At 43.5% G+C, this 27,693-nt stretch overlaps 1 protein-coding gene across 1 annotated transcript in view; it reads left to right on the forward strand.

The window, feature by feature from the left end:
* Positions 1–27,693, forward strand: part of LOC115773270 (filamin-C-like) — a 57,703-nt gene that overhangs the window by 19,293 nt on the left and 10,717 nt on the right. The window contains exons 7-37 of the mRNA XM_030719875.1: positions 611–773; positions 1,052–1,252; positions 2,685–2,807; positions 4,482–4,619; positions 5,131–5,257; positions 5,471–5,607; positions 6,146–6,339; positions 6,418–6,531; positions 6,612–6,755; positions 7,324–7,447; positions 7,741–7,901; positions 7,989–8,079; positions 9,121–9,290; positions 9,376–9,493; positions 10,466–10,728; positions 11,702–12,299; positions 13,643–13,816; positions 14,774–14,936; positions 15,039–15,199; positions 15,309–15,476; positions 17,396–17,519; positions 17,599–17,755; positions 19,590–19,779; positions 19,863–19,886; positions 21,062–21,309; positions 22,229–22,321; positions 23,136–23,235; positions 23,737–23,877; positions 24,042–24,170; positions 25,854–26,027; positions 27,151–27,312. Of these exons, the coding sequence (XP_030575735.1) occupies positions 611–773; positions 1,052–1,252; positions 2,685–2,807; positions 4,482–4,619; positions 5,131–5,257; positions 5,471–5,607; positions 6,146–6,339; positions 6,418–6,531; positions 6,612–6,755; positions 7,324–7,447; positions 7,741–7,901; positions 7,989–8,079; positions 9,121–9,290; positions 9,376–9,493; positions 10,466–10,728; positions 11,702–12,299; positions 13,643–13,816; positions 14,774–14,936; positions 15,039–15,199; positions 15,309–15,476; positions 17,396–17,519; positions 17,599–17,755; positions 19,590–19,779; positions 19,863–19,886; positions 21,062–21,309; positions 22,229–22,321; positions 23,136–23,235; positions 23,737–23,877; positions 24,042–24,170; positions 25,854–26,027; positions 27,151–27,312 (5,074 nt within the window). The remainder of the gene's footprint in view (positions 1–610; positions 774–1,051; positions 1,253–2,684; positions 2,808–4,481; positions 4,620–5,130; positions 5,258–5,470; positions 5,608–6,145; positions 6,340–6,417; positions 6,532–6,611; positions 6,756–7,323; positions 7,448–7,740; positions 7,902–7,988; positions 8,080–9,120; positions 9,291–9,375; positions 9,494–10,465; positions 10,729–11,701; positions 12,300–13,642; positions 13,817–14,773; positions 14,937–15,038; positions 15,200–15,308; positions 15,477–17,395; positions 17,520–17,598; positions 17,756–19,589; positions 19,780–19,862; positions 19,887–21,061; positions 21,310–22,228; positions 22,322–23,135; positions 23,236–23,736; positions 23,878–24,041; positions 24,171–25,853; positions 26,028–27,150; positions 27,313–27,693) is intronic.

Here is a 27,693-nt window from a genome sequence, read left to right on the forward strand (position 1 = left end):
GAGGCGCAGTGTTATTTTTCAGAAATATAGAGCAGAGGTTCCCAGCATTTTTCATCTGTTGGACCTGCACAGTTTGTAACATGGACTCACGACCCTCTGCATCCTCAGCACCTTTCAGTTTAGAGCAGTTTAAATTGGACCTGGATGACTTTGAGCTGTCCAGTTCTTAGTTATTGTTAGTTAATGTTGTCAACCATCCATAACCATTAGCATAATATTTCAATAACTTGTCAATAACTGTATATTTCTTTTTTTCTTTTTTTTTTGCCATTATCAGTTTAAATCATTTATACATTTCTACTGGCTTTAATTTGCCACAGTTTATCAGTTCCTTTTTTTTAACTGATCATATTTCTGCTCAAATTTACTCTACTTAATTCTTTATAATGTTTGAGTTAGTTTTTCCATGTACCCTCCACCTACTGCAGAAGAACCCATGACATTTATAATTCACCTGGAGCAGGTGTGGATAAAGGAGCTTCTGCTGTGTTGCCCTGATTATTACAGGGTCTAAATCTTTCCTGCTTGCTTAGTCTTAGTTGTTTAGTTCATGTAAACACAAATTTATGTTTGTGAGCCTAACAGGCCTTTGTGCTCTTCTCCCTCTCAGGTAAAGGTGTTGTTTGCTGGACAGGACATCGACAGAAGTCCCTTCATTGTGAATGTTTCAAAAGCCATGGGTGACCCGACCAGAGTTCAGGCCCGCGGGCTCGGACTGCAGCCAATGGGGAACGTGGCCAACAAACCTACATATTTTGATATTTACACTGCAGGTAGGTCTCATTGAATTGTTAGTTAATCTGCAGTAAATTACCTTTTTATCTTGCAATCATTACTCTAGAAACCAAAATATGCACAAACACATTTTTGCTTTATGAGTGTCAGTTTCTCAGGGGGGATTTAGGACTCCTTATTTCCATGGGCAGGGTTGGGGTTCTGGGTATCCACAGATATATTTCCTCTGGATGATCTTTGGCTGATTCTGTTCCAGTGATGGTCACATTCCTCCTCCGGTCTTTAAAGGTTTTGTTGTTCTCTGTCTGTACACCAGGAGCGGGTGCTGGAGACGTGGGCGTCATCATTGTGGATTCGAATGGTCGCAGGGATACAGTGGAGATTGTCCTGGAGAACAGAGGCGACAGTATATTTCGGTGCACCTATGTCCCTGTCCTGGAGGGACCTCACGTTGTCTGCGTGACCTTTGCTGGACAGCAGATTCCCAGAAGTCCTTTCACTGTCCACATCTCCGAGGGTGGGCTTCTCAAATACTACACCCTGTCCTTTCTAACTCTTTCATTTGTTCTAGGTGTTACCTGGAGTTCCTTTATTCAAATCAAAGCCAGAGTTTTGTCACGAATCATTTCCTGTCTTATCTTTAGTTTTCTTATATCTGCACCACATCCACCAGCATGGATTTGTGATCAGCGTGGGTGTAACATTGAACTCTGACGGATTTCTCTGACAGGGGCCTGTGGTACCATTTAAGTCCAGGTCTTCTGAGACTGTACTTCCTGAGGATGGGTCTTTATAAGGACTCTCGTGGTTTTGGGCTGTGGCATTTGATTGCCTCTGGTTTGCTGGAAGAGAATCTGGCTGTTTGTATGGACTGGATCATGTCTGTCAGGATTTAACTGTTCTTGATTTGGGGTTTGGCTATTTTTGGTCAAACCAGGAACTTTCTGTTCTGGTTAAGGGAATGTCTGGCTTTTGATGTGCTTTTTGACTTGAGTTTTTTCTGGAAGTTTCTTTTTTCACAACTGGAACCTGCCAGTCTTGATTTGAAGTGCCCTCAGGATTTTATTTGCATCTTGATCAAACCTGGTTTGAGCTTGTCCATCTTTGAGTTGGTTAATGTTAATCTTTGGACTTGTAGAAGACTTTCTAGTCTTAATTTGTTCCTTGGCAGAAAATATATTTATATCTTCGACCTGGGGACTTCTTGACCTGGGGTGTAACAGTATTGATTTATGACTTACAATCTTTTGATTTGTCTACAAGATGTAGAATAGGTTTGTACTGGGATTTCCTTGTTGGCTTTGAGAATTCAGGTTTGGACTTAACCTGGGACTTTCCTGCCTGGCGTCATCTTAGCACGAGACTCCGGACTTGTAAGTCAAGTTTGACCCTCTCCTAACTTGTCTTAAATTAGAACCTTGATTTAGGGCATGGTTGGTGACGTTGTCTCGACTTGTAAGTTGGTGCAGAAGTAGCCTTGGTATTTCATGTTGGTCTTGACTCACATTATTTGAAACTTGATGTTGCTTTTCTTCTTTGAATATTGAATTAAAGAATTGGCTAGGATTTCCAAGGATTTAGGATATAAATCACGACTTTATTCATCTGGGAGACCAGGTTTGGGCCTAGCTTGACTTGATTTGAACTCTTTAATCACCTAGAGACTAACGTTACCTGCGGAACTAAACCTCAGTCTACAGGTTTTGTTTATGTTGATTAGGTCTGGGGTGGTTTGGGTTGACTGGTTTTGCTTTGTTTTAGCTTGAGTTGATGTTGGTTGGTTAGTTGGTTGGTTGGTTGGTTGGTTGGTTGGTTTTAGTTTAGTTTTGTTGGGTTGATTTGGTTTAGTTTGAGTTGATTGGGTTTCCTTTGGTGACCATGACCTTTGCCATCTCCATCCTCCTTCTGGCTCTGTACAAATGTGTCATCACTGTTGTTCCCTCCTTCAGTTTCACAGAGTGCCCCTTCTCCTGGGTCTCCAGTGCAGATTGTACCTCAGTCCATACGCACCCCACCTGCTGACAAGACCAGGAGAGCCCCTCCTCCAACACCACCCAAACCCAGGCGACCAAGTTAGTACAGGCCAGGGACGGGATTTGACTGGAGCCTGCCTGTGCTAGCCTGGTCTTTTTTGACTTCAGCTCAAACTATCTTCACCTTAGCCTGACCTAGATGGGGTTTCCCTGCCTTACAGCATGTCCTAGCACTGCTTCATCCTGAGCAGCTTGTTCTTTTTCTACAGCTCAGAAACAGAATAAATGTGGAGGTATCCAGCCCTCTCTGAATGGTATCCAAATTAATTAGCTAGGATTTAATCCCATCATAATTTTATTCCATTTATTTCTGTAGAAAGACAAGCTTAAATACTTTACATTTGGGTTAGTTGTGGTGTTCTGGGACATGTTTTCACAAAACTGTCTGTCCTTAAAACCTATTATTAGGTCAGTATCAACAGCAAAGAAGCTGATTCTTAGCTAAGCTATGTAGCTCCCAGTTTCTTTGGTATTTTATTAGCTCCACTGCCCACAGATCCAAGCTGTGTCAGCAAAAATCCATCATGTTAATCATCCAGAGGGGGTTAGAATGTGTGGTGGGTCACTTCTAGTCAACATCTGGACACATTTGTTTGGTTTAGATGTCATCTTAACAAAAACATCCCAAACTACAAGAACCACACTGACAAAGAAGCCAATAAAGACTGAAGTCAGTTTTATTTTTAATTAATTTAGTTATTTGCAAACTGGTTTCAATCACAGGAGATATTAAGAAAACAATTCAAACTTGGATTGTTTCATTGGATTGAATAATTTGAATAACTAATAAGAATAAGAAGTGTTAATTACATCTTAGAAAAACAACATTAATAACTTTAAAGTGATCTAAAATAATAAATAACATCACATTATTGCAATCTGGTAAGAGGCTTAAGTTTCTGACTGTTCTGATTATTTTCTTACTCCTCCCCATCATCATCATCATCATTATGCCTGCCTTCCTCCTCATGTTTCCTTCAGTAACTCTTCCTCCTGCAGCTCACTGACACTCCATCCTCTGAGTGCAATCTCATGCTTCAAACCTTTCCAGTGATTTAAAGAACGTGTTGGTCTGAGACAAGTTTTACCTCCTCTTTGCGTCACATTTGTGTGTTTTTATTATTTTTTCTGAATCTGCAGCTCTGAACTCTCTGGTTTCATCTTTGCTGCTTTTCCCTTTCAGCTGCTTCTGTCAGTGCTGATCAGCTGACTAACAGAGAAACTCCTGCTGCTGCGTGTGTGCCTGTGTGTTTGAGTGTGCATGCGTGCGTGTGTGTGTGAGCGTGTGTGTGTTTGCGTGTGTGTGTGCGTGCGTGCGTGCGTGCGCGCGCATGTGTGTGTGTATCAGACAGTTAGCTTTAGCTTACTTGGTTTTAGTAAACTTTAGTTAGAAACTGTTGGACATACAATAATAATTTGAGTTTAATAATGTTTGAGAGAATAAATCAGTAATCTGAGATTAACTGTTAATTTCAGAGACCAAATTAACTTTCTAAAGTCTCTGATTTCCTCCATTTAAAGCTTCATAGCTCTCGGCACTGAACCTGATGGCTCCAGCTGAAGGAGGAGGTTGGACAGATCCTGAAGGTTCAGTGTACGATCACACAGGAAGCAGGAAACGGGGCTGTGTGTGTGTGTGTGTTTCAGTATCATGTGACCGTCGTCTCCCAGTCTAACCTCTATCAAACACCTCCATCTCATTGGTCTTCACAGCCTGTAACCCGAACGCCTGCCGAGCGTCGGGCAGAGGTCTGCAGCCAAAGGGTCTGAGAGTGAAAGAAGTGGCAGATTTTAGAGTTTACAGCAAAGGAGCCGGCAGCGGGGAGCTCAAAGTCACCGTGAAAGGACCAAGTAAGACAGCGGGACCCCAGAAACACCAGCTGGAATCAAAACCACATTAGCATGAAACTTTTTTTTGGCTTGGATCACATCAGACTTTTTTTTAATGCAGAACACTGACTACAGCTGATACAGTCACATATTGTTTGTTACTGGATGGAGCACAGTTAGATTTTCATTTGGAGCGTTCACAAAAACTAAATTACACTCACAGGTCTTAAAATCAGTTTATCCATAAAAGTGATTAATTAAGGAAAACATACATTTTTAATGAATTACTTGAAATAAATCAACTGAAACCAAAATTATTTTAATCCATTAAGAAAGCTGTGCACATGCATGTGTGTGTGTGTGTGTGTGTGTGTGTGTGTGTGTGTGTGTGTGTGTGTGTGTGTGTGTGTGTTGTAAACAGCAATTATTTTTTCATTTTCAGTAACTTTGATCGCTGAACTTTCACCCGAAGTTTCATCGTTCAGCTCAGTGACGATGCACTGATTGTGGATTATATTTTGTTTTAATCCAGAGGGCCTGGAGGAGCCCGTGAAGGTGCTTGAGATGGAAAATGGCCTGTATGAGTGTAATTATTACCCCATCATGGCAGGAAAGTACATTGTAGCCATCACCTGGGGAGGACACAGCATCCCACGCAGGTGAGTTTGATGGATTGATTGTACATTTATTAATTGATTTTGGGGGAGTTTCCTCCAGTTGTATGTCGTATCACATACAGTGCCACACAGTGTGTGTGTGTGTGTGTGTGTGTGTGTGTGTGTGTGTGTGTGTGTGTGTGTGTGTGTGTGTGTGTGTATGAAGCTTTTTATCTGGAATAAAGAGAAAAACAAAACCAATTTTTGTGTTTTCAGCCCATTTGAGGTATATGTCAGTGAGGAGGTGGGGCCTCAGAAAGTGAGGGCCTGGGGTCCAGGTCTGGAGACCGGGATGGTGGGGAAGAGCGCTGACTTTGTGGTGGAGGCCATTGGAACTGAAGTGGGAACTCTCGGTAAGTTAAAACCACACAAAGACGGGACTCAGGAACATGTCAGGAGTTTAAGGTGTCGTCTACTTCATCATCTAGTCAAAAGAATTTTGTGAAATTTGGTGAGGACATAACATTTCTGCTGCATTTATCAAATGAAATTAGACAAATCCTGTTACAGGAAATGTAGAACTTCATTGAGTTTGAGTGTACAGTTGCCAAATACAAGTTCAGTATTTGGAATCGCCTCCAGCTCTTTAATCTGCTTAATTGGTCATGAAATACCAACCTGCTGACCCAGCCCTGTCAGTCTACTGTACAGTTACTTTGAGTCTCTGAAAACTGTGTAAAATGTGTGTACAGAAGCTTCTGGACCTGATGGTATGTACTGCTCTTTCAGTGAATATTCGTGGTCCTCAATTACTCCCAGTGATTCTGCCAGCTACCAAGCCTGTACTCTAATGCTAAAATTTTCATGTAAAATATTGAACTCCATGGGCAGATCCCATTGTTTTCATATTTATCGCATCACAGCAGCCTTTAAATAAAAGTGTGTGCGCAGGTTTCTCTATCGAGGGGCCCTCCCAGGCTAAGATCGAGTGTGATGATAAAGGCGATGGATCGTGTGATGTTCGATACTGGCCGACTGAACCGGGCGACTATGCCGTCCATGTTATATGTGATGATGAGGACATCAAGGACAGTCCCTTTATGGCCCACATCCTCCCCGCTGCCAATGACGTCTTTCCTGAGAAGGTGAAATCAGAGCCTTGTTGAGTTTCAAACACTAGCCTCCATGTTTGATTGTTAAACATGATGTGTTTACTTCCTCAGGTGAAATGTTATGGTCCAGGTCTAGAGCCTTTGGGTTGCATTGTTAACAAACCAGCTGATTTTACCATCGATACCCATGGAGCCGGCAGAGGCGAGCTGAAGCTCTATGCTCAGGTGAGAATTCAAAGGCAGCATGTTTGTGATCTTTTAATAACACAAAATCACCCCTGAGTAAAATCTGTTTGTACTTGCAGGATTCAGACGGTTTCCCCATCGACATCCAGATCACCGATAACGGCGACAGCACTTACTTCTGTGTTTACATTCCCACAAAACCCATCAAACACACCATCATCATCACCTGGGGTGAAGTCAATGTCCCCAACAGCCCCTTCAGGGTAAAAAACCAACACCAAATGTAGTCACACGCTCACATTGAAATTCCTGAAGCACATCCTTTAAATTCACTGTTAATCCCACGCAGTGTCTGCAGTTTGTTTCAGTGTGAATAAGCCACTCATTAACTCTATCATACAAATACAGCTCTCTGAATTATTAACAGCTCATAAGCTACAAATATATGTGATTAATTTGTAAGTTTGGCTGTTGTTCTACTATAAGTTAAGCATATGTCTGCTCAAAATTGTTTTTATTGTTTGAAGGATACTGTTTTACAGATTTTTTTGAAAAAAAATTAAATGTCATGTAAATGCAGAATTTGAGGGGACCCATGATAGAGCCTTGAGGTACTCCAGTGGCTGCAGTGTTTTGTAATCATATGTGGAGCTCATATCACCTCAGATAATTGTTTGTGGGAAAAGATGAGTTTGATTTGGTCTTTTAAAGTTTGTATGTATATATTCCATGATATATCCCACATTTCAGCGTCTGCATTTATTTATTAGAGTTTGGATAAAATTTGAAATCCAGTTTATTGCTAATGATGATGGTGATGTTGTGGATAAGGTGACTATTGGAGAGGGCAGCCATCCAGAGAACGTGAAGGTTTATGGTCCAGGTGTGGAGAAGACGGGACTCAAGGCCAATGAGCCAACTTACTTCACTGTGGACTGCAGTGAGGCTGGACAGGGTGAGCCTTGCTCAGATATCATACCAGTTTCATGTCCTGCCACCTCAGTGCATGGTATGGAGGACATTATTTTGTCTTCCTGATCATTATTGTGACTCAGTTTGAAACCAGCTGTGCATCATGCAAAGACAAACATGCTGTTTGCCAAATCTTTGCTACTTCATGAGTGTTATTGGGAAGAAATTCAAAAACGAAAAGAAACTTAAAACTACTGTTGGTGCATGAATTTGCATATCGTGGAGGTAATCCTCCCAGGATGCTCTGTAACTAAATTTATCATTATTTCCCTGCAGGTGATGTCAGCATTGGTATCAAGTGTGCTCCAGGTGTAGTCGGTCCTGCTGAGGCCGACATTGACTTCGACATCATAAAGAATGACAACGACACGTTCACAGTGAAGTACATGCCTCCGGGTCCCGGTCAGTACACCATCATGGTGCTGTTTGCTGATCAGGTAAGGGAGGAAACAAACACTCTAAAATGCACACAAATGTTAAAACTGAACTTTAAACGGTCTTCTCACCTTTAATGTGTAAAACAGGAAATCCCTATCAGCCCCTTCAGAATAAAGGTGGAGCCTTCCCATGACGCAGCCAAGGTCAGAGCAGAGGGACCTGGACTCAACAGGACAGGTGTGCGGGTTTTCTCACATTAGCAATGGTTACTAAACATGTCCAGACTCGGGTAAATGGACTAGTTCTTATTTAGTGCTTTTCTACTCTAACTGAGCACTCAGTGCACTTATACAACACGTTTGCATTCACCCATTTATACAAGCACTTCCATCTGTAGCTAAGTGCTTACCATTCACACACATTCCATCAGTTGCATCAGAGAGCAACTAGGGGTTCACTAGCTTGTCCAAGGATACTTTGGCATGCAGCAGCCAGGAATTGAACTCCCAACCTTACGATTATTAGGTGACCTGCACTACCTCCTGAGCTACAGCCATCCCAAAGAGGTGAAACACAAGCAAGACACCTACAATGAACAAATGTGGACACAAAACGACCAAAATCAAGAGCCAATGGTCAGACTGCAGACTGACTGTAATGTTTTCTTAGAGCCAGGCGTGACCATAGAGGGTGAAGTTATTAGCTAACACTAGCTAGCTTGGTTATCAGTCTACATCCACAGACTGTACGGGAGCATCACACACAGACACCTGCTAATCAGTAACAGCCAAATCAAATCCTCAAATTTCTCTCAGCAAACTGGAGCTCCGCCTTCTCGGACAGTCTGTGAGTCCAATGAAGCCACAGCATCCATATTATTGGTCAGATAATTGCATTAAAAGGCTCCAGCAGCACAAACACGGTCCAGACGTCCAGTTCAGGGACTCCAGTTAACTGAGGTGAAGCCTAGCAGACAGCTAGCAGCCACAGCTGCCTGTGTCACCATCCACCTGTCAGTCAGAGAGGCCACGCCCCTAATAATGCAAACTTTAAGCCTTAATCCAATTTTAACAGGTGAGTTATAAGTTATTATGAAGAGGGGAATTATCCACAGAGACCAAAGCAGTTTCTGTATCAGGCTGTAAACATGTTTTTTTCCTGCTGGAAAGTTTAACATGGGAGTCTATGGGGACTGACTCACTGTGGCGCCTCTGCTGGACTGCAGAGGAACTGCAGCTTTTAGCATGTCTTGATAAAGTTTTTGTCTGAACTGTGCAGGGGTGGAGGTGGGTAAACCCACCCATTTCACCATTTACACAAAGGGAGCTGGTAAAGCCAAACCTGAGGTTCACTTCACCGGAGCAGCTAAAGGTGATGCCGTCAGAGACTTCGAGATCATCGACAACCACGACTACTCGTACACTGTCCGCTACACGGCAGTGCAGCAGGTAACACAGCACCTTCACACATGAGATGGATTACCTGTGAGGTGATTGATGGACCTGAGTTAAATACCGTTTATGTTTCCCTCAGGGGAACGTGTCCATCATTGTGTGTCATGGAGGAGACCCCATCCCAAAAAGTCCATTTAGCGTCATTGTGGCCCCCCCACTGGACCTCAACAAGGTCAAAGTTCAGGGACTGAACAACAGTAAGTCTTCAAGGAAATCATGAACCATTTATCCCACAGAAGCAACAAGTTTCCACACGGAGCCCTGATCAGGTTTCATGAAGCTGCAGATGGACAAACCAAAACTCCCTGCAGAAAATGCTTCAGATTACAGAGCACATGTTTTCCAGCTAAATTCCTGAAAACATTCATCATAATTTCCTAAATATGAGCTGCTGTAGATTACAGGATATTTCCACAGAGGGTCCTGCACAGTTTGGTACTGATTATAGGGGAGGTACAGAGTAAATGATGGATTAGATAAGTAAACAAAAGAGTTCAATGGAAAGACGAGCACAAACACTTCATGGTGATCCTTAATGTCTCCGAGCTGCCGTTCGGTCCAGTTCTGCTTCATTAAATTTAATCTGATGTGTAACTCTGAGCAGCAGTGGAAATTTCTCTTGTTACAGAATCACTGAACTTTTCAACAGTCAGGCTTTAACAGCTGAAACGCATTTCCTGTGTAATCACAGCAAACTGTGAGGGATTCCCACAGAAATATCCTTTCATTTACAGCTGAACAGGAGCTAACGTTTACTGAAAATTTGCATTTCTTCTTCCCATCTGAAGCTGCGTCCACACAGGGAGAAATTCACAGCGACGTGGTGACCACAAAGTCAACGACATTCGAGGCTTCAAACAACTACTCGCAAAAAATGCTGGCGAGTCCTAACATAAAGTTTTCTCAACTTTGAGCAGAGCAGTTAAAGTGATCACTAATGAGCTCAGGATACTGATGATTGACATATGACAGGGCAGTAAATACATTCAAAGGTTACCTAGGCAACCAGAGCCTGGATTGTCCGGTAGCGTCCGACTGTCAGTTTCAAAGCGATGCACGATGAGTGAGTCGTCCTCTGTGTGGGCGTGGCTTAAAAAGATCACTAACATCCCAAAAACTGCACACCATTGTTCCTGCTGACCATCCTGCTGTTTCTGTGCACCAATCAGAGGTAGACGTTGGGAAGGATCAGGAGTTCTCCATCTGTACTCGAGGTGCTGGCGGTCAGGGCAAACTGGACGTAAAAATCACCTCCCCATCGCGTCGACCAATCCCCTGCAAGGTGGAGTCAGGCACAGCCAATGAGATTCACACAGTGAAGTACATTCCCCCCGAGGAAGGACCCTACAGAGTGGACATCAGCTACGATGGGAACCCCGTCCCAGGAAGTCCATTCACTGTGGAGGGCATCATGCCCCCTGACCCTTCAAAGGTGAGTTACAGCCAAGATTTTTTCAGCAGAGTTTGTTTTAAGATCACAACAAGGCACACTGATAAATGTGACCTCAGTAATATTCGTCAGAATAAGCAAAGAGTTCCTTAAATCTGTTTGTTAAAGTGACAGTTCAAACTAAAGTCTACTTTTTGTGTAGGTCGCTATTCAACCAGCAACTCCAATGGAACTAAACACAAACATGTCATCCAAAAACTCACAGATCTCGAAAGCTCCACACAAACTACATTATAAACAGTATGTTCAATGGGAACAATATTCAAAGACTTTCAGGGACTTTGTCTTTAATCACTCACTGACTTGCTGTTCAGGGTGTTTGCTGCTGCTTGTGGACGCCAAATGATGAAAGGTGGTTTTATTTTCTAGGATTAATCTGGCAGTCGCATTAAGCTTTTCTTAGTCCCGCTAAGGCACTCTTCATCCAAGTCATTCTTTCTTTGTCCCTATAAACCAGTAAGCATTTCTTGTTTCAGGTAATACAGGGTCAGCAGCACACCTTATGGGCAACCAACTTTGATGGGGGGCAAAAGTAATTATAAAATAGCTGAGGCAATGCAGGAGAGATGTTTTCTCTGGGTCCAGAAGTGGATCAATGAACTCACCACACACTGGGACAGCTGACTGCGAGCGCACAGTATCCTCAGCACATTTCTATTTGTTTTGCAGTTTTCGAGTAGGCTCAGGTGTTTTGGTTTCAGTAGTCCTTTAATAATCAGAGTAAACCTTTTTCAATCTGAGCAAAATGAGTAAACTTTTCTTTGTGCATGTAGATCTTGATTAGTGTGAATGTTTTTTGGGTCTACCTGTTAAGTAATCCATGGATGGGTCAGTTCAGTCAATCATTTATGCTGATTCTGCTCAAGCTCCAAACTTCAGACTTAAAGCTAATTCCTTCTGTTTACGGCCTTACAAAGTCTTCCTTGTCTGTCTTATTTTGCTATTTACCTTCCAGGTGCGAGCATACGGTCCAGGTCTTCAAGGTGGTGTGGTGGGCAAACCAGCCCCCTTTGCCATTGACACAAAGGGCGCTGGTACTGGTGGTCTGGGTCTGACGGTGGAGGGGCCATGTGAGGCCAAGATTGAATGCCAGGACAATGGCGATGGATCCTGCTCCGTGTCCTACCTGCCCACTGAGCCCGGCGAGTATGCAATCAACATCCTGTTTGCAGACCAGCACATCCCCGGGTCCCCCTTCAAGGCCATGGTCCAGTCGGTGTTCAACCCCAGCAAGGTGACGGCCTGCGGTCCCGGCCTGGAGCATGGCAAGGTCAATGAGGCTGGAACTTTCACAGTGGACTGCTCCAAAGCTGGAGAGGATGAGCTCACCATCGAGATCATCTCTGACTCTGGGGCCAAAGCCGAAGTTCACATCCAGAACAACAGCGATGGGACCTACTCCATCACCTACATCCCCCAGTGCCACGGCATGTACACCATCACCATTAAATATGGAGGACACACGGTGCCGAAGTTCCCCATCCGCCTCCAGGTGGACCCAGCTTTTGACACCAGTGAGGTGAAGGTCTACGGACCAGGAGTGGAGCCCAGAGGTGAGTGTTAAATTAGAGGTCCACCTCACCTTTATCTAACTTCTGTTTTCCTTAATAATAAAGCACAGGGCAGCCGGCCTGTCTCATTTGTTTAAGCTTATATAAGAAGTGATGTGTGTAAACTCTCAAACAGCACGTCAGTAATTAGAGTTTCCAAACTGCCGTTCTGAGGTCTGTTTTTCACGATGACGGGACTGTTTCCAGTGCGATCTGGTTTGGGCTCAGCTCTCTGTGGTTGTTTATTGGCCTCCTGGACGCCACCAGACTCAATTATCACAGTTAGTAAACTCTCAGCAGCACATTTAATTTGTATGTTGTTCTTTAAGTTTTTCTTCCCTTATTTTGGAGTGCACTCTTGAGATTAAACTGAAAGCAATAAAAGAACACTGAAGTCATGAAGTCACATAATGAGAGAACAAATGGGAGATATGCTGGATGCTCACATTACCAACATAAATCAATAAGGAGCAGAGAAGAAACCCGCTTCAGCACTTTACTCTGATGGATTTGTCCTGGAAGAAGCTTTGGTCCTGCTCAAAGTCGTGTTGTGTTTTTTTTATATGAGGCTGGAAAGTAATCGAATATCATACCAAACGTGTCAGTTTAAAGGTTTTTACATTGAAATCATATCTGCACTTACTGTTTGTCAGGTTTCGGTCTTAATCTTAATGTTATTGAACTGCAGAGTAATTAAAAAGACTTTAAAACCACCAGCAAGTCAATAAAACTACAAGGCAGCCCTGCCCTGAATCCGCCCCCCGCTTCCTGCTCCTTCCTGACTCTAACGGGACGTAACGTCCAAAACGAAATTCACATTTATTCATGAAGACCTGAAATCAGCGACTGAGACCATAAACTCATCAGGAACAAGTTTACTGAGCTCAGAGATCAGCTGAGCAGGACGCCCTTTCTCCCATAGACTTCTACACAATCAGACTTTCGAGGTGTAGCCCCCTGCTGGACAGTAGAGAGAATGCAGCACTGGAAGCTGAAGTCCATCTTTCATAATCTCTGAACAGTCTGTGTTATTAATGCACGTTTTAATGTATGTTTTAATTCATGTGACAGGAACCCCAAAAAGCAGCAAAATAATTGATTCTTATTAGACTGTGCCTGAAATCATGATTTCTGATCTTTTTCTCTGAAATATTTCAGTGTTTTACATTTTTATGCTGTGTTACATTTTATCTTTCTCTGCTGTTTGTGTGTCTGCTGCGTTTCGGCTCTTATTGTTTGTTTTCCGTCCTCCTTCGACCTCAGAAACAGGACGATGTTGTTTCATCGAGGTATTAAGTCGTTTTCTCCTCTTCTTTTGTGTTTTCATGCTTGTTTCCTCTCCACAGGCGTCCTGAGGGAAGTAACAACTCATTTCATCGTGGACGCTCGAGCTCACTACAAGAGCGGCGGCAGCCATATCAAAACCTCCATCTCCAATCCGTCGGGCGCCAACACAGATGCTTACGTCACCGACAAGGGAGACGGGACGTACAGGGTCGAGTACACGCCCTTCGAGGATGGTGAGGCTCTTCCTCCTGGCGCTGTGTGTTGTTTCTGAGGGAGGCTGAATGAGCCTGGCCACAGATCACCTGCAGGGTCAGAGGGCGGGCAGGATCAGGGTTTGCTGCTGGTTTGTGGGTGTTTTTCCACTGCAACACCTCCTAATTATGAAATCAAATTCCCTGCAGCTTTCATAAAGCTTCTCCCTCTGCAGCCATAAAGGACTCTCAGCCGAGTTGCAGCCAGTTGGTGTGCAGTTAGCAGTAACAGGACTTTACTGTTAACTGTAATTGGTGTTTAGATCAATATTCAGGGCAGAATTACAGTCCAATATCCAATACATCTGATTTAATAGTTAAGAGCCTGAAGCTCAGACAAATATCTGCTGTCAAAGCTAATTACCCTTCATGTGCCAGTGTTATATTACTGTACTGAGCATCAGTTAAAATGAATGGTCTCTGGTCCTTTAACCTCTCAGTGAGGAGCAGCCAGTTTGGTATTTATAGCTGCAGTCTGTTGCCACTCGGCAGACTGTTTTCCACTGATAGCGATGTGTGAGTTGCTGGAGCCCATTGCATTGTGGGAAAGAAATACTGGAATTTTAATGGAAGGTGATTGTTTGTCTGGTTGACTCCCACACTCTGACTGAGAGGTTGCTGGTTAAAAACTGAACAGTGACGTTAAATATCCAGGTTCCTTTGAAGCAACACACTGAACATCTGAAGGATCATTAAATATTTAAAAAGTGTTTCATTTATATTTCTATGTATAAGCGATGAAAAGTAAAACATGAGAAATTATTGGTATTTTTGGCCATTGCAGGTTAAATAAAGGAATAAATAAATTACAGAAGTACAGAGGGGTCAGTGTTCAATTAAAAAACTACAATATCAACAAACTGTAGAGCCTGATTTCTACACACCAGGGGGCGCTGCAGAGAGGTTTCACCTGTATAACAGTTCTCTGTTTGTCTGCAGGTCTGCATCTGATTGAAGTTCTCTTCGATGATGTCTCGGTACCCAAGAGTCCATTCAGGGTGTCGGTGGCTGAGGGTTGCGATCCCAGTCGAGTCCGAGCCTACGGTCCGGGTCTGGAGGAAGGACTGGTGAACAAACCGAACCGATTCACTGTCGAGACCAGGTAGCTTCACTCTGCGTTTTAATCCAGGATAGATTTCATAGCACCCACAGATCCCTGTTTAAACTTTCCAAACTTCCTTTTTTTGTTTGCTGTGTGTCTCAGAGGTGCTGGCACTGGAGGCCTCGGCCTGGCCATTGAGGGTCCATCAGAGGCAAAGATGTCATGTAAGGATAACAAAGATGGCAGCTGCAGTGTGGAGTACATCCCCTTCACTCCTGGAGAATATGATGTCAATATCACCTTTGGAGGCTTACCTATCCCAGGTGAGGGATCCACCATATCACTAAAACCTGTAGATATGGTTTCAATATAACTGACTGGGCATTTCTAAGGTACAGATATCTGATGTTGTCATCTCTGTTGGTCTTTCAGGGAGTCCATTCCGGGTCCCAGTGCGAGAGCTGGTTGATCCCAGTAAGGTGAGGTGTTCAGGTCCTGGCCTTGGAAGTGGAGTGCGTGCTCATGTTCCTCAGACTTTCACTGTAGATAGCAGCAAGGCAGGGGTGGCTCCCCTGGCAGTTCAGCTCTATGGGCCTACAGGTAGGACTACAAAGACTTATTAACTTCCCAACATCGCCCAGGTCATTGGCAACCGTCTAGGGTTCCAGAAATCATTTGGGTGGTCCAGAAAAGCTGTAATGCTAAAATGTATTAAACTGTAACATCTCCTAGTTTCTAAAGATTTGCAGCTAAAACAAAACCCAGCAATACCCTCGATGGGTCACCAATGACCTGGTGGATGTAGAAGGTGGCTTTCCTCTATTCACTAATTTCCTCTTGAAGGACACAGGAATATGTTTCATACTAACATAACAGAAAAAAAGTTTTATGTCAACCAAATGATATATGCACCACATACCCAGGGATCACCTTATCATGAAACGACTGCACCGTTTATTAGATAAAAACATCCACACCTGATGGTATCTGAGGCTGTTCAGACTTGCAAATACTGATCCTACAATGCAGTACATTTGGGGGGGGCAACAGGAAGCTGTACCAGTAACAGAAGGTTCTGCATGTGACCTTATAATCACTACTAATGTTGAAAGAGAAGTGTTGTCACCTTACACTATGGGACTTTGAGTCAGACCAACTCGTTATCAAGCTGGAGTTGAGTTCAGTCTCAGTTTCCCAAAATCAAAACCAAACCTTTGGATTCAAACCTTTATATTTGGCTCAGTTCACAGCCAGGCCATTGTGAAACCAGTTCATGTCAGGGTGGACTCTGGACCCAGGTCTGGGAGTTTGGATGGGCCTAACATTGGATCCAAGACCCTTTAGTCTTTCCTTTACCTAAAAATGAATAAAGTAGGGAAGTAACGAGTAACAATAAACATTAAACCTTCAACCTAACATTTTATTCAGTTCAGAACCAATATGTTGTTAAGCCAACTGGTTGTCAGGGTGGACTCAGGTCTGGGAGTTTGGATGGGCCTACAGTCTAACTCAAATATTTTGGGCCCAAGCATCCTTTATGGTAAAGCATTTACCATAAACCCTAAACTTTCAGCTCTGTAAACCAGTTCAGAACCAAGTCACTGAAAGACCACTGTGAAGGATCATCTCAGACATAGCTGGACTATTTGGCAGATAAAATTTGAGCCTAACAGCACAGAGCTGAAAGGATGAGTCTGACATATCCTAAGGAAAGGTTCAGAGAGGATTTTGTCCATGTTTGCTGTTTACAGTCACTACTATACTAAGACTACTATAGCAGAAGGATTTTTGTGCAGTATACACACAGTCTTCAGTTTGACCAACCAAGAGCCATGGTTGGCTTGACAAGTACCCCTGTCCCACTGACATGGTGCCCAGTTTAGATGCAATCCAAGAAAAAACTGGCACCACAGAATTCATTGGGCCCAAAGTTGGAACTACTGAGGAAGTCACCATTGCTGCACTGAGCTTCTGTGCACCAAGATTTTATTTCCCACAAGATACTGATCACAGCTTCTGCTAACAATACTGTGTAGTAACTGGTTCTCATACCAATTGGAAATGTGCGCTGGTTCTCAGAAGGCACCAAGGCAGAACTGTTCCACACCAGCACCAACATTCAAACTATGTAGGGGAACAAGTTTGGACTCTTTAGTCCTACTTTCAAGTAGTAACCACTTTCTTAAAAACGGATAAGCCGGACTACATGTAGCTGATGATTATTCTGAAAGTCCAGATGTGACTTCCTCTGACACCAGATCTGCAAATACAACTCTAGCTCCTCAAGCTGTGTATGATGGATATTACAGCCGCTGTCTGAGTCATGAAGCCACAGAAAGCTGAGCCAGTTTGCTTGCCACTTTCACGAAGCCCCGCCCAGTCAGAAAACGTCCATCGTTATTTCACCAGCAGTTCCTCCGTGTGTCTTTAGTAGTACGGTCATGAAACACTTGCATTAGGTTTAACCAGCCGAGATCGCCTCATTGTGACCTCTGCACTGTGTTCTGATTTGTCTTCAGGTGTGGCTGAGCCAGTCAGCGTCACAGATAACGCTGATGGCACTCACACAGTCAACTATACTCCTGCCAACGATGGCCCGTACACGGTGTGCGTGAAGTACGCTGACCAGGAAGTGCCCCGCAGGTTGGTACTGCAGAGAAGAGTGTACAAGAACGTTCTGGTACTTCAGGTTTAGAGCTAACCTTTCAAACTCTCTTCTCAGTCCTTTTAAGATCAAGACGTTACCAGCTCACGATGCCAGCAAAGTTCGAGCTAGTGGTCCCGGACTGAATGCATCCGGGGTTCCAGCCAGCATGCCGGTGGAGTTCACCATTGATGCCAGAGATGCTGGAGAAGGACTGCTCACCGTCCAGATTCTGGTGAGTCGCGGCTTCCTGCCCTGACATCAACACGATGCTGCATGGACACATTTGAATGTCAGTGTTTGGAGGTAATGGAGGTGTCTGTCGTGTCTTGTTGCTCTTCTGTGAACTATTTCTGGCTCACCCCGATTCAAACGCAGACCGTCGGGCTTGTCGCTGTCGCTGCAGGGTCCGGACGGCTGCAGCCGCGAGGCCTCAGTGTTTGTGGAGGACTGGGGCAGGCGGGTGTGGGAGACTCATATACTAAAGAAAACCATCCCCTTCAGTATTCTTAGGAGAGGCTGTGTAAGGCCTGCACTCTCTCCCCTTTCACCTCCCACCCCCTTCACCTGTCTCATGTCCACCCCCACCCCTACCTGTTCTCCTCCCTCGCTGGCTGCCTCCTCATCGGGGAGCCTTTGGCTGTTTCCAGCACTTTTTATTCATCATCAGATTTGAAGTGTGCATACTTCCTGTGATGCTAACGACTACCATGAAACTGATTATCAGTCAGTTTCCAAAAATCGAGGCCCTTGAAAAAAAAGGCTGTAATTCATAGATGGTTAAGCTGTTAATCCTTAATATGGACTCTTTACCTGTTTGTTACACCTACATGGAAATCTTAGAAGAACTGTAAGGATAAAAAGAGAGTGAGAGAGCCAATTTAACCCCACGCCTTAGTGGTTCCTCTGGCAGATGCAGCATCTTTGGTGAAGTTATTGAAATAAAGTACTTTAAGCATCACTGTAAACAAAGAAAAACATCTGTGTTCTTCAAACCAAGGAGAGACTCATTGGCTCAGACTGATTATCGGCTGGAACGTTAGAAGCTGATTTCTTTCGGCAGCACTGTGCTTCGCTCCCACCCCTCTGTGGTCTTCATGTGCACTGACTCCATTCGGTTTGTATAACGAGCTAACAGACAGATTTGGTTTTGAGTTCTTCACTAACCAGAGTTTTTGTAAACCTGCTTCCATCCAATCACCTGTCCACCTGTCTGCCCATCCCCTGCTGCAGTGAATAGTTAGATCCTGTGTGCACACATGTAGACGTGACAGCCCCACTGCTCTCAAACCATCAGCGGCCATCAGGTCTCCGTTAATATTTCATTCTGCTGTTATCATTTTTTTTTTCACGTGGAAACAAACTGTAGATGCCTGCGTCCACACACCAGGGGGCGCTGCTGCACACAGAGGTTAAATCAAATGTTTTTGTGTCTGTTTTTAAATCACTCTGGGTGTTTGATCTCTAACATATTTATTTACCTGGAATATGTTTGCTGTCTTCTTCTGCACGAGTTGCTGCAAGAACCTGAGTAGGAGCATTACTCCAACAAGAGGCACACAGAAACAGAGATGATCACATTTCTTCAGATCTAATCTCAGCAATCCCTGATACCACGATGCTGCTGCCCATTGTTTAAATGTTAGCATTTTGACCAGTTTGTGGATAGCGGGCTGTATCCATTGACTGATATTCATTACCACTGACAGAACTTGGAAACCAAAGCAGTTTCTGTATCAGGCTGTAAACATGTTTGTTTCTGCTGTAAAGTTTTAACGTGGGAGTCTACGGGGACTGACTCACAGCTGGAGCCCCTGCTGGACGGCAGAGGAACTGCAGGTTTGGAGCTTCAGTGTTGGCTTCATTTTTCTGCCCTGCAGTTTTATGTTTGGTGACCAGAGACCAGGAAGATCTCTGCTCCATGAAAAACAAATTTATTTTGCTTTTACATTATTTTTTCCCTTTTCTTACTATCGATGGCAGATGGTAGGAGACCAGTGATGGGCAGTACGAGCTCTCTGTTTTCCTGCATCCCAAGCATGACTAACTTCCCGTCTGTATGTCTCCAGGATCCAGAGGGAAAACCCAAGAAGGCCAACATCCGAGACAACAGAGACGGGACGTACACAGTGTCCTATGTGCCGGACATGACGGGACGCTACACCATCACCATCAAATACGGAGGAGACGAGATCCCGTACTCACCTTACCGGATCCACGCCCTGCCCACCGGAGACGCCAGCAAGTGTCTGGTCACAGGTCAGGCTCCGCCCACCAGCCTGAATCAGACTTTATCACCTGACAGCTTATCAGCATCACTGATTGTTGTTGTTTTCCTGCAGTGTCGATCGGAGGCCACGGACTCGGTGAGTGGCCTCGACTTTCTTAGACTCCAAGAGACAGTGTTTCCATTTATACTGCTTATCTGACCAACCAGCAAAGTACGAATGTTTGTGTGGTTTAAAGTGGACATTGAGTCATTGGGTTTCATGATCTCTCAAAATTTGGTTCAGTCATGACTGAAACCAGCTGATGTTAACCAGCTGGCCAGTTTTGGTTTAAAAGGTATAAAGACACCGTAAAAATGATTATAAACCTCATAGACGGCCTCAGAAAGATTTATTCTTTATGTTACTGAACAAGGTGATATTATAATTAACTTTATTTATGTTCCACTTCCAAACATCAGCCAAAACTGTAATATATGGAAGTAACTGATATAAAAAAAGGTGCTAAATATGCCACGATTCCTGCTCACAGAGTCCAGAAGATGGGCTGGGAGTTTCTGGGAGATTTCAGAAACAGAACGAGTGATGGGAAATGAAACTCGCTGAGGAACAGCCACAATAAATTCCAGTACACTCTGGGAATCGGAAATCTCTGTGCAGCTGAAGCTACTTACAGATGTTTTTCGGTGGGCAGGGTGGGGAATTAAAAATGTTTCGATGCCACTGGATAAACTGTGGTGGTTACTTTGCCTTCAGATGAGACCAAAACCATCTGTGGCATCTCTGCACTCATATTTCCTGTCATCTATATTTGATATATGTGTAACTAACCCACAGTTACTGTCATCGTATTCACCCAATTTGTCTATAAGACAGCCCACACTGCAGCAGCAGTGACAGCCCAAAGATTTATCATAAATATGTTTTCCAGTTCTTAAACATGCCAAAATAAAAGCGTCCACACTCTGGGAGCAAGCAGAAGTAAATTACAAAGCCTTTATTGTAATTTATTGTTTCCTTAAGGATTTCTATTGTGCAATAAATATACTGGAAAACACAATAGAGATTAAGAACCCAAACTCTAATAGCTCATTAAACTGCTCTGGGTACAGCACAGTTATCAGTTGCTCAAACCAACATTATTAAAACCTTTTTCATATCAGCAGCAGTCACCATCAACTTTAGTTTCCCTTAAAAAATCCAACACGTTTCCAAACTTTTAGCCTCTCTGGGATTGGGTACACTTTCTTTTATTAATCACCTCTGAAATCGCTGCTATGATTCTGTTTGTGAATTCACGAATGTCTCTTCAGGTTCAGGAATCGGACCCACCATCCAGATCAGAGAGGAGACCGTCATCACCGTAGATGCAAAGGCTGCCGGGAAAGGTAAAGTCACCTGCAAGGTGTCGACGCCGGACGGAGCGGAGCTGGACGTGGATGTAGTGGAGAATGCAGATGGGACATTTGATATTTATTACACGGCTCCAGAGCCTGGGAAGTACGTCATAACCATCCGCTTTGGAGGAGAACACATTCCCAACAGCCCCTTCCACGTGGTGGTGAGTTGCTGCCTGTAAACATGGGTGGATTGGTTTAGATTGGTTTGTGGTGTTGGCATGGGTTGGTACGATTCTAGATTTGGACTGAGTTGAGGTTAGTGTGGCTTTGTTAGGGTGGGGTTGGGGTGATTTGGTGTTTGTTGGGTTGGATTTGGGATAGTTTAGGTTGGTTTAGGATTCATTGTTCTTGATTTGGAGTGTTTGGGTTTTGGTCTGGTTTTTCATTTGGGTTGCATTTGGTTTCACTGGTTTGGATAGTTTTAATTTGTTTTGAAGGTCAGTGGTTCCCAGTCTTCTTCATATAAAAACCACAGCAGTTTTCTATCTCTTTGGTGGATCTGGACGTGACGTCACTGCTAATTAGGGCTCAGTTACATTTCGAGGTCATGCCAATCGGATTTGGAGCCACTGGACCTTCAGATCAATTAACTAATGGCTCATTTATTTAACAGTGTGTGTGACTGTGTGTCTTTTGTAACTGAGCTCTGCATTTTTTTCATGAATATCAGTCATCAATATGAAACAACAGGTTAACCCTCAGTTTACCCCAAAACACCCTCAAATCAGACTGAACTCCATGAATTCTTTCATAGACCTCATATTAGTGGCAGGATGGAGACTTTGTAGCAAACTATCTGCAGTTTAAGGATTTCTGAAGTTAAAAATATGTGAACCTAAAATTTATTATTTTGTTTTTTATGTCTGTGGATTATTTATTTATTTAATTTTGATCTGTATTCTTTTATCCTTTATTTTGCTTTTACTGTTTCTTTTGTTTTGTTTCTTTCTTGTATTATTTTATTTTTGATCCTTTTCATTATGCTGAAGATTGAATTCCTTAAACTGTGGAAAGCTGTCGTGTTTTTCAGTCTGTTGTTTCTGTTTGTGTTTGTAATGGTTGCACCTTGTTCCTCGTCAGGCGAGTGATACCGTCCCAATAATAGAGGAACCATGTGACAAGCTTCAGTTACAGCAGCCCTACTCTCCCTATGCGACCTTCTCCCCTCAATGGGTATCAGCATTACCTCCACACCTGCTGTTTATCTGCCGCTGCGCCGCCTCTTCATGCAAACTGTCATCTGTTCCTCACGCCGCCCGCCATCCCTGCAGCGTTTCCTCTCTCACAGTCAATACCAACCCACATTCACTTATTGATTGATTTTTGGCTCAGCATGAGGCTGCATGTTTAATCTGCATGATCATCATCTCCTGCTGGGAGGGGCGGCTGGGGGCTACTCTTATTAACAGTGATTGGCTGATCTCAGAGACACGTTCCAGTTCATCAGCCGTTCTGATCTGATCACAGCTGATCTGTGACAGTTTTAGAGAAAAACTCACAACAGTTTAAAGCCATATTTTATATATTTATTTGTATTATTTTAATTTTATTTTTCATTATTTTTTGCAATCATTTTATATTTTCATATTTTTATTTTGCTTTATCGCTTAATTTTAATTTAATTATATTTTTTATTTTATATAGTTTTTCATTAATTGTATTTAATTATAAATGTTTGCATTGCTTTATTTCTTTTCATAGTTGTTATCCTTTATTTCATTTCTTTATATTAATATGCTGACATCTTTATGAATTTTTACGTTTGTTCCTGTAGCAGCTCAGATTACACTCTCAGGGGTTTCCTCTTTAAAGCTTTCTTCCTTTCGCGGCTCTTAGACCAGTGTAATCTAAACTGGTGTGTTGTGATGAACCAGTCTGTCTGTGTCAGCCCTGCTGGGCTTCCTCCACCTCCCTCCTCTCTCTGGATGAAGTCCCAGACTTCCCAGTATGGTGCCGTTAACGCCCCTCCCCTCTTGCTCTGGTTCAGGCCACCGATGATCCCATCAGCCCTGTGGACGGGCTGGAGCCGATGCTGCGTCCCTTCAGTCTCGTCATTCCCTTCACGGTGCAGAAAGGAGAGATCACAGGTAGGACGTCAGCCTTCCTTTATTTCCAATGAGAAATCATGTTTATGCAGCAGCTCAGTTCATGTAGATTCAGTTTCATAGCTATTAGCTGCTGATAGCATTTATAGTTGTTTTTTAAATAAGAAAATCAAATAAATGTTATACTTTTGATCACTGTGATTATAGACAGAACGATGGAAATCTCATCATGTCTGCATCATCACAGTTTAAATCCTTCTATAGAAATCAGCTTATTTCAAACATTTTACAAAGTGTTCAAAGAAGGATGAAAATGAATTGGCTGAAAACAAATGATACAATCTGTGACCCCTCAGGTTATCTCAGCGGTCTGTCACAGGGTCCTGAACCACAGGTGTGGAACCACTACTACTAGTTAGCAGCGTCAAACATGAAATTAGAGGAAAAGTAGAAAATAGAAACCTGAACTGGACTCTACTGCTTGTGTAGTTCAGACTGACAGCAGGAGTCAGAATAACTGAACCTGTGTGTTTTATCCTCCAGGCGAAGTCCGCATGCCATCAGGTCGGACAGCTCGACCTCATATCACCGACAACAAGGACGGCACCGTTACCGTGAAATACTCGCCGACTGAACGAGGCCTGCACGAGATGGACATCAAATATGACGGCAGCCACATCCCAGGTGATCCGTCCTCAGTGAAAAGGCTCGGATTTATTCGTGTCCGTGTTTCCATCTTCAGCAGGATCATCTGCGTGCAGCCCGACCTCAGGGCCAAATTTCAGCCTTTAATGTGAAGACCATTACTGGTTAATACACAGGTTCTTCCTGTGTTTTCTCCATTATAGGAAGTCCACTCCAGTTCTATGTTGATGCCATTAACAGTGGTCATGTGACGGCGTATGGTCCCGGCCTGAGCCATGGCACAGTGAACAGACCAGCTACTTTCACCATCGTTACAAAGGACGCTGGAGAAGGTATCCATATTCAATTCAACTCAATTTTATTTGTATAGCGTCAAATCACAACAAACAGTCGCCTCAAGTTGCTTATATTGAATGGTAAAGACCCTACAATAATACAGAGAAAACCCAACAAATGACCCCCTATGAGCAGCACTTGGTGACAGTGGGAAGGAAAAACTCCAGCAGAACCAGGCTCAGGGAGGGGGGGTCATCTGCTGAGGGGGGAGAGACAGAGATTAATAATAACTAATGATTAAATACAGAGTGGAGTATAAACAGAGTAAATAAGGTGAATGAAAAGAAACAGTGCATTATGGGAACCCCCCAGCAGCCTAGGCCTATAGCAGCATAACTAAGGGAGGGTTCAGGATCACCTGATCCAGCCCTAACTATAAGCTTGATGATAAAGGAAAGTTTTAAGTCTAATCTTTAAAAAAAATACATACCCCAGATCACTTCATATGTACACGTGGAGCTCAATAGTAGAATAGAATAGAATAGAATAGAATACCTTTATTGTCATTATACAGATTGTACAATGAGATTGGAGGGCCACTCCTGTTCAGTGCCATGCTTTGGAAAGTCAGACTTCTTAGAATATAAAATAGAACTTCTAAAAATATACACGCCCCCCGTTGATGTAGAGGGGGGCTGGGTCAGTCCTGTGCTTCCTGAAGTCGATGATGATCTCTTTGGTTTTCATGGTGTTCAGTACCAGGTTGTTCTCTGAACACCAGGCTGTCAGCTTCAGGACCTCCTCTCTGTAAGCTGCCTCATCTCCCTTTGAGATGAGTCCGACCACTGTGGTGTCGTCAGCAAATTTGACGATGAGGTTGTTATTGTGGGCCGGACTGCAGTCATGGGTGTAGAGGCAGTACAGGAGGGGGCTCAGCACACAGCCCTGTGGGGAGCCAGTGCTCAGTGTGCGGGTGGAGGAGAGATGGGGGCCAAGTCTCACAGTCTGGGGCCGGTTGGTTAAGAAGTCCTTGATCCAGGAACATGTGAGAGGGGGGAGGCCCAGGGTGTGCAGTTTGGTGGTGAGAATGTCCGGGATGATTGTGTTGAACGCTGAGCTGTAATCCACAAAGAGCATGCGAGCGTAGCTCTGCTGCTGCTCCAAGTGGCTCAACACAGAGTGGAGAGCTACAGCGATGGCGTCCTCTGTGGATCTGTTTGCTCGATATGCAAACTGATGGGTGTCGAAAGTGGTGGTGGTGGTGGTGGTGGGGGAGAACCAGCCTCTCAAAGCACTTCATGATTATCAGTGTGAGGGCCACAGGGCGGTAATCATTTAGACTGGTGATGGATGACCTTTTGGGCACGGGGATGATTGTGGCTGTTTTTAGGTGGGGGGTTGGGGGGGGGGGGGGGTGATTGCTTGGGCCAGGGAGAGGTTGAAAATCCTGGTGAGCTCTGTACAGAGCTGCTCGAGCTGACCTGAAGGCAGCATCGCGGGTTTTGAAGCGTGAACGGACCTGGCTGTTCATCCAGGGTTTCTGGTTAGGGAAAATCCTAGAAGATAATAAGAGCTGTTTTAACTCTCAGTTCAGTTCAACCTGGGTGCATAGTGTTCATAACAGCTGCAAAGTAACATCTGTTTTATCTGAAATATGAAACGTGTATTTAATCAGAACGCAGACGTGAAACTAAAGAGGAGAAAGACTGTCGCAGTAACAGTTCCTGCTCTCCCTGCAGGAGGTTTGTCTCTGGCTGTTGAAGGTCCATCCAAAGCGGAGATCAGCTGTAAAGACAATAAGGATGGGACGTGCACAGTGTCCTACCTGCCCACCGCACCTGGAGACTACAACATCATCGTCAAGTTTGATGACAAACACATCCCCGGCAGCCCCTTCACTGCCAAAATCACCGGTAAAAAAAGCTCTTCTCTTGACTTTTATCCAGTCAGATCGGAGTTACTGAGAATTACAAACCACACTTTTTAAAATGATTTTTCATGAAACTGCAGCTACAACTCCTCCGAAGGTCTAACTTCACTTTGTATATGTAGTTTTTTAGAACAGCCTCCAAAAGTGTACAAATTCTACTTTTAGGAAAGCCACCATAAATATCTGCAAAACAAATGCCTTTAAAACACATTAATTATGAAACACATGCAGAAAATGATGGATACTAACCAACTAGTCACATCTGGATTGTCTTGAGCTTAGTTCTAACTCTGTATGCAGACGACACTGTTATATCCTCCAGTGAAACACCAAATATACAAACTCCTTTTCAGCTAAAGCAGATGTTAATGATCAGATTTCTTCAGCTAAATTCAGACATTTACTTATCCAACACTTTTGTTTTCAGTGCTGTTAATCAATTATTTTGTTCTGTGAAAGGTTTCATTTGAACTTTATCGACCTTTAAAATGTCCTGGAAATCTTAAGTTTCTCTTTGTTTTGTTGCACCATGATACAACATGTGTTCTTCCTTTGCTTCTCTAACTTGCTGCTAACGTCCTTCTTTGTCTTTATAGTATTTCCTAATTACATTTTCCTCTCGACAGCCACCTGCTTGTTGTCAACCTGTTTTTATTTAATTGTTTTCCCAAGTCCAGCAGAGCACATTCCCTGCCAAGGCCAACACACCATCTCACATTTTGCATTTCCTGAGTTCCTTTTCAGCTCATGCTCCACTTCTCTGTGTAATTTTTGGAAATTCATCCTGATAGTTGTTCACTAAGCAGCTGTCACACACATCACATCATTAGATTCATCATTAGCTTTATTTCTATTCTCTAACTGATGTCAGTTTAGTTTGTTGTACTCTTATTGTACTTTCAGGTTATTTAAAATTTTAATTTAGTTCTTTGAGGTTTTTGTTTTTATTTTAAATACATCATTGCACATTGTTTTATTTGTGTTATTATCAGCTTGTCAGTTTTCTGTGAAGAACTTTGAGCTGCATGTGCAGTACGAATAAAGTTCGACTGATTGAACTGAGCTGGTTTTTACTACTACTTTGTCTTCCTGCATTTGATCTCCAGGTGATGACTCTGTGAGGACGTCCCAGCTCAACGTTGGCACAGCAACCGATGTTTCCTTAAAGATCACAGAGACGGACCTGAGCAGCCTGACGGCAACCATCAGAGCTCCGTCAGGAACCGAGGAGCCCTGCCTGCTGAAGAGGCTGCCCAACAGGCACATCGGTCCGTTTCTACTTTTCACAGCTTTTCACAGCGGTCACCGTTCAGCTAAATGTGGACCAATCAAACTAAATGTAGCCATGTTTACGTAGAAGGTCGAGATTTGATTCATCCAGTATTTGGTCTCCTAAGTATTACCTTTATAAAATCCTTAACCAATTGACAAAGCTAGCTGTCCATCACTGATTGGTCAGCAGTAAATGGGGATCAAGCCAGAAAAATTCATAGCTTAGCAGTATCAGCGGATACCGATGGGGGGTGGGGGACCTGGGTATCACCGGGTGATCGAGTCCTGAATCAGGTTAGATCTGAGACTTTGGGTCGTGTGTCTTGGGATGAGATTTGTGACTTTAAAAAACTTCAGCCAACCAGAGAGGAGACTAA

Source organism: Archocentrus centrarchus, chromosome 23, assembly GCF_007364275.1.
Source record: "Archocentrus centrarchus isolate MPI-CPG fArcCen1 chromosome 23, fArcCen1, whole genome shotgun sequence".
Lineage (NCBI taxonomy): Eukaryota > Metazoa > Chordata > Actinopteri > Cichliformes > Cichlidae > Archocentrus > Archocentrus centrarchus.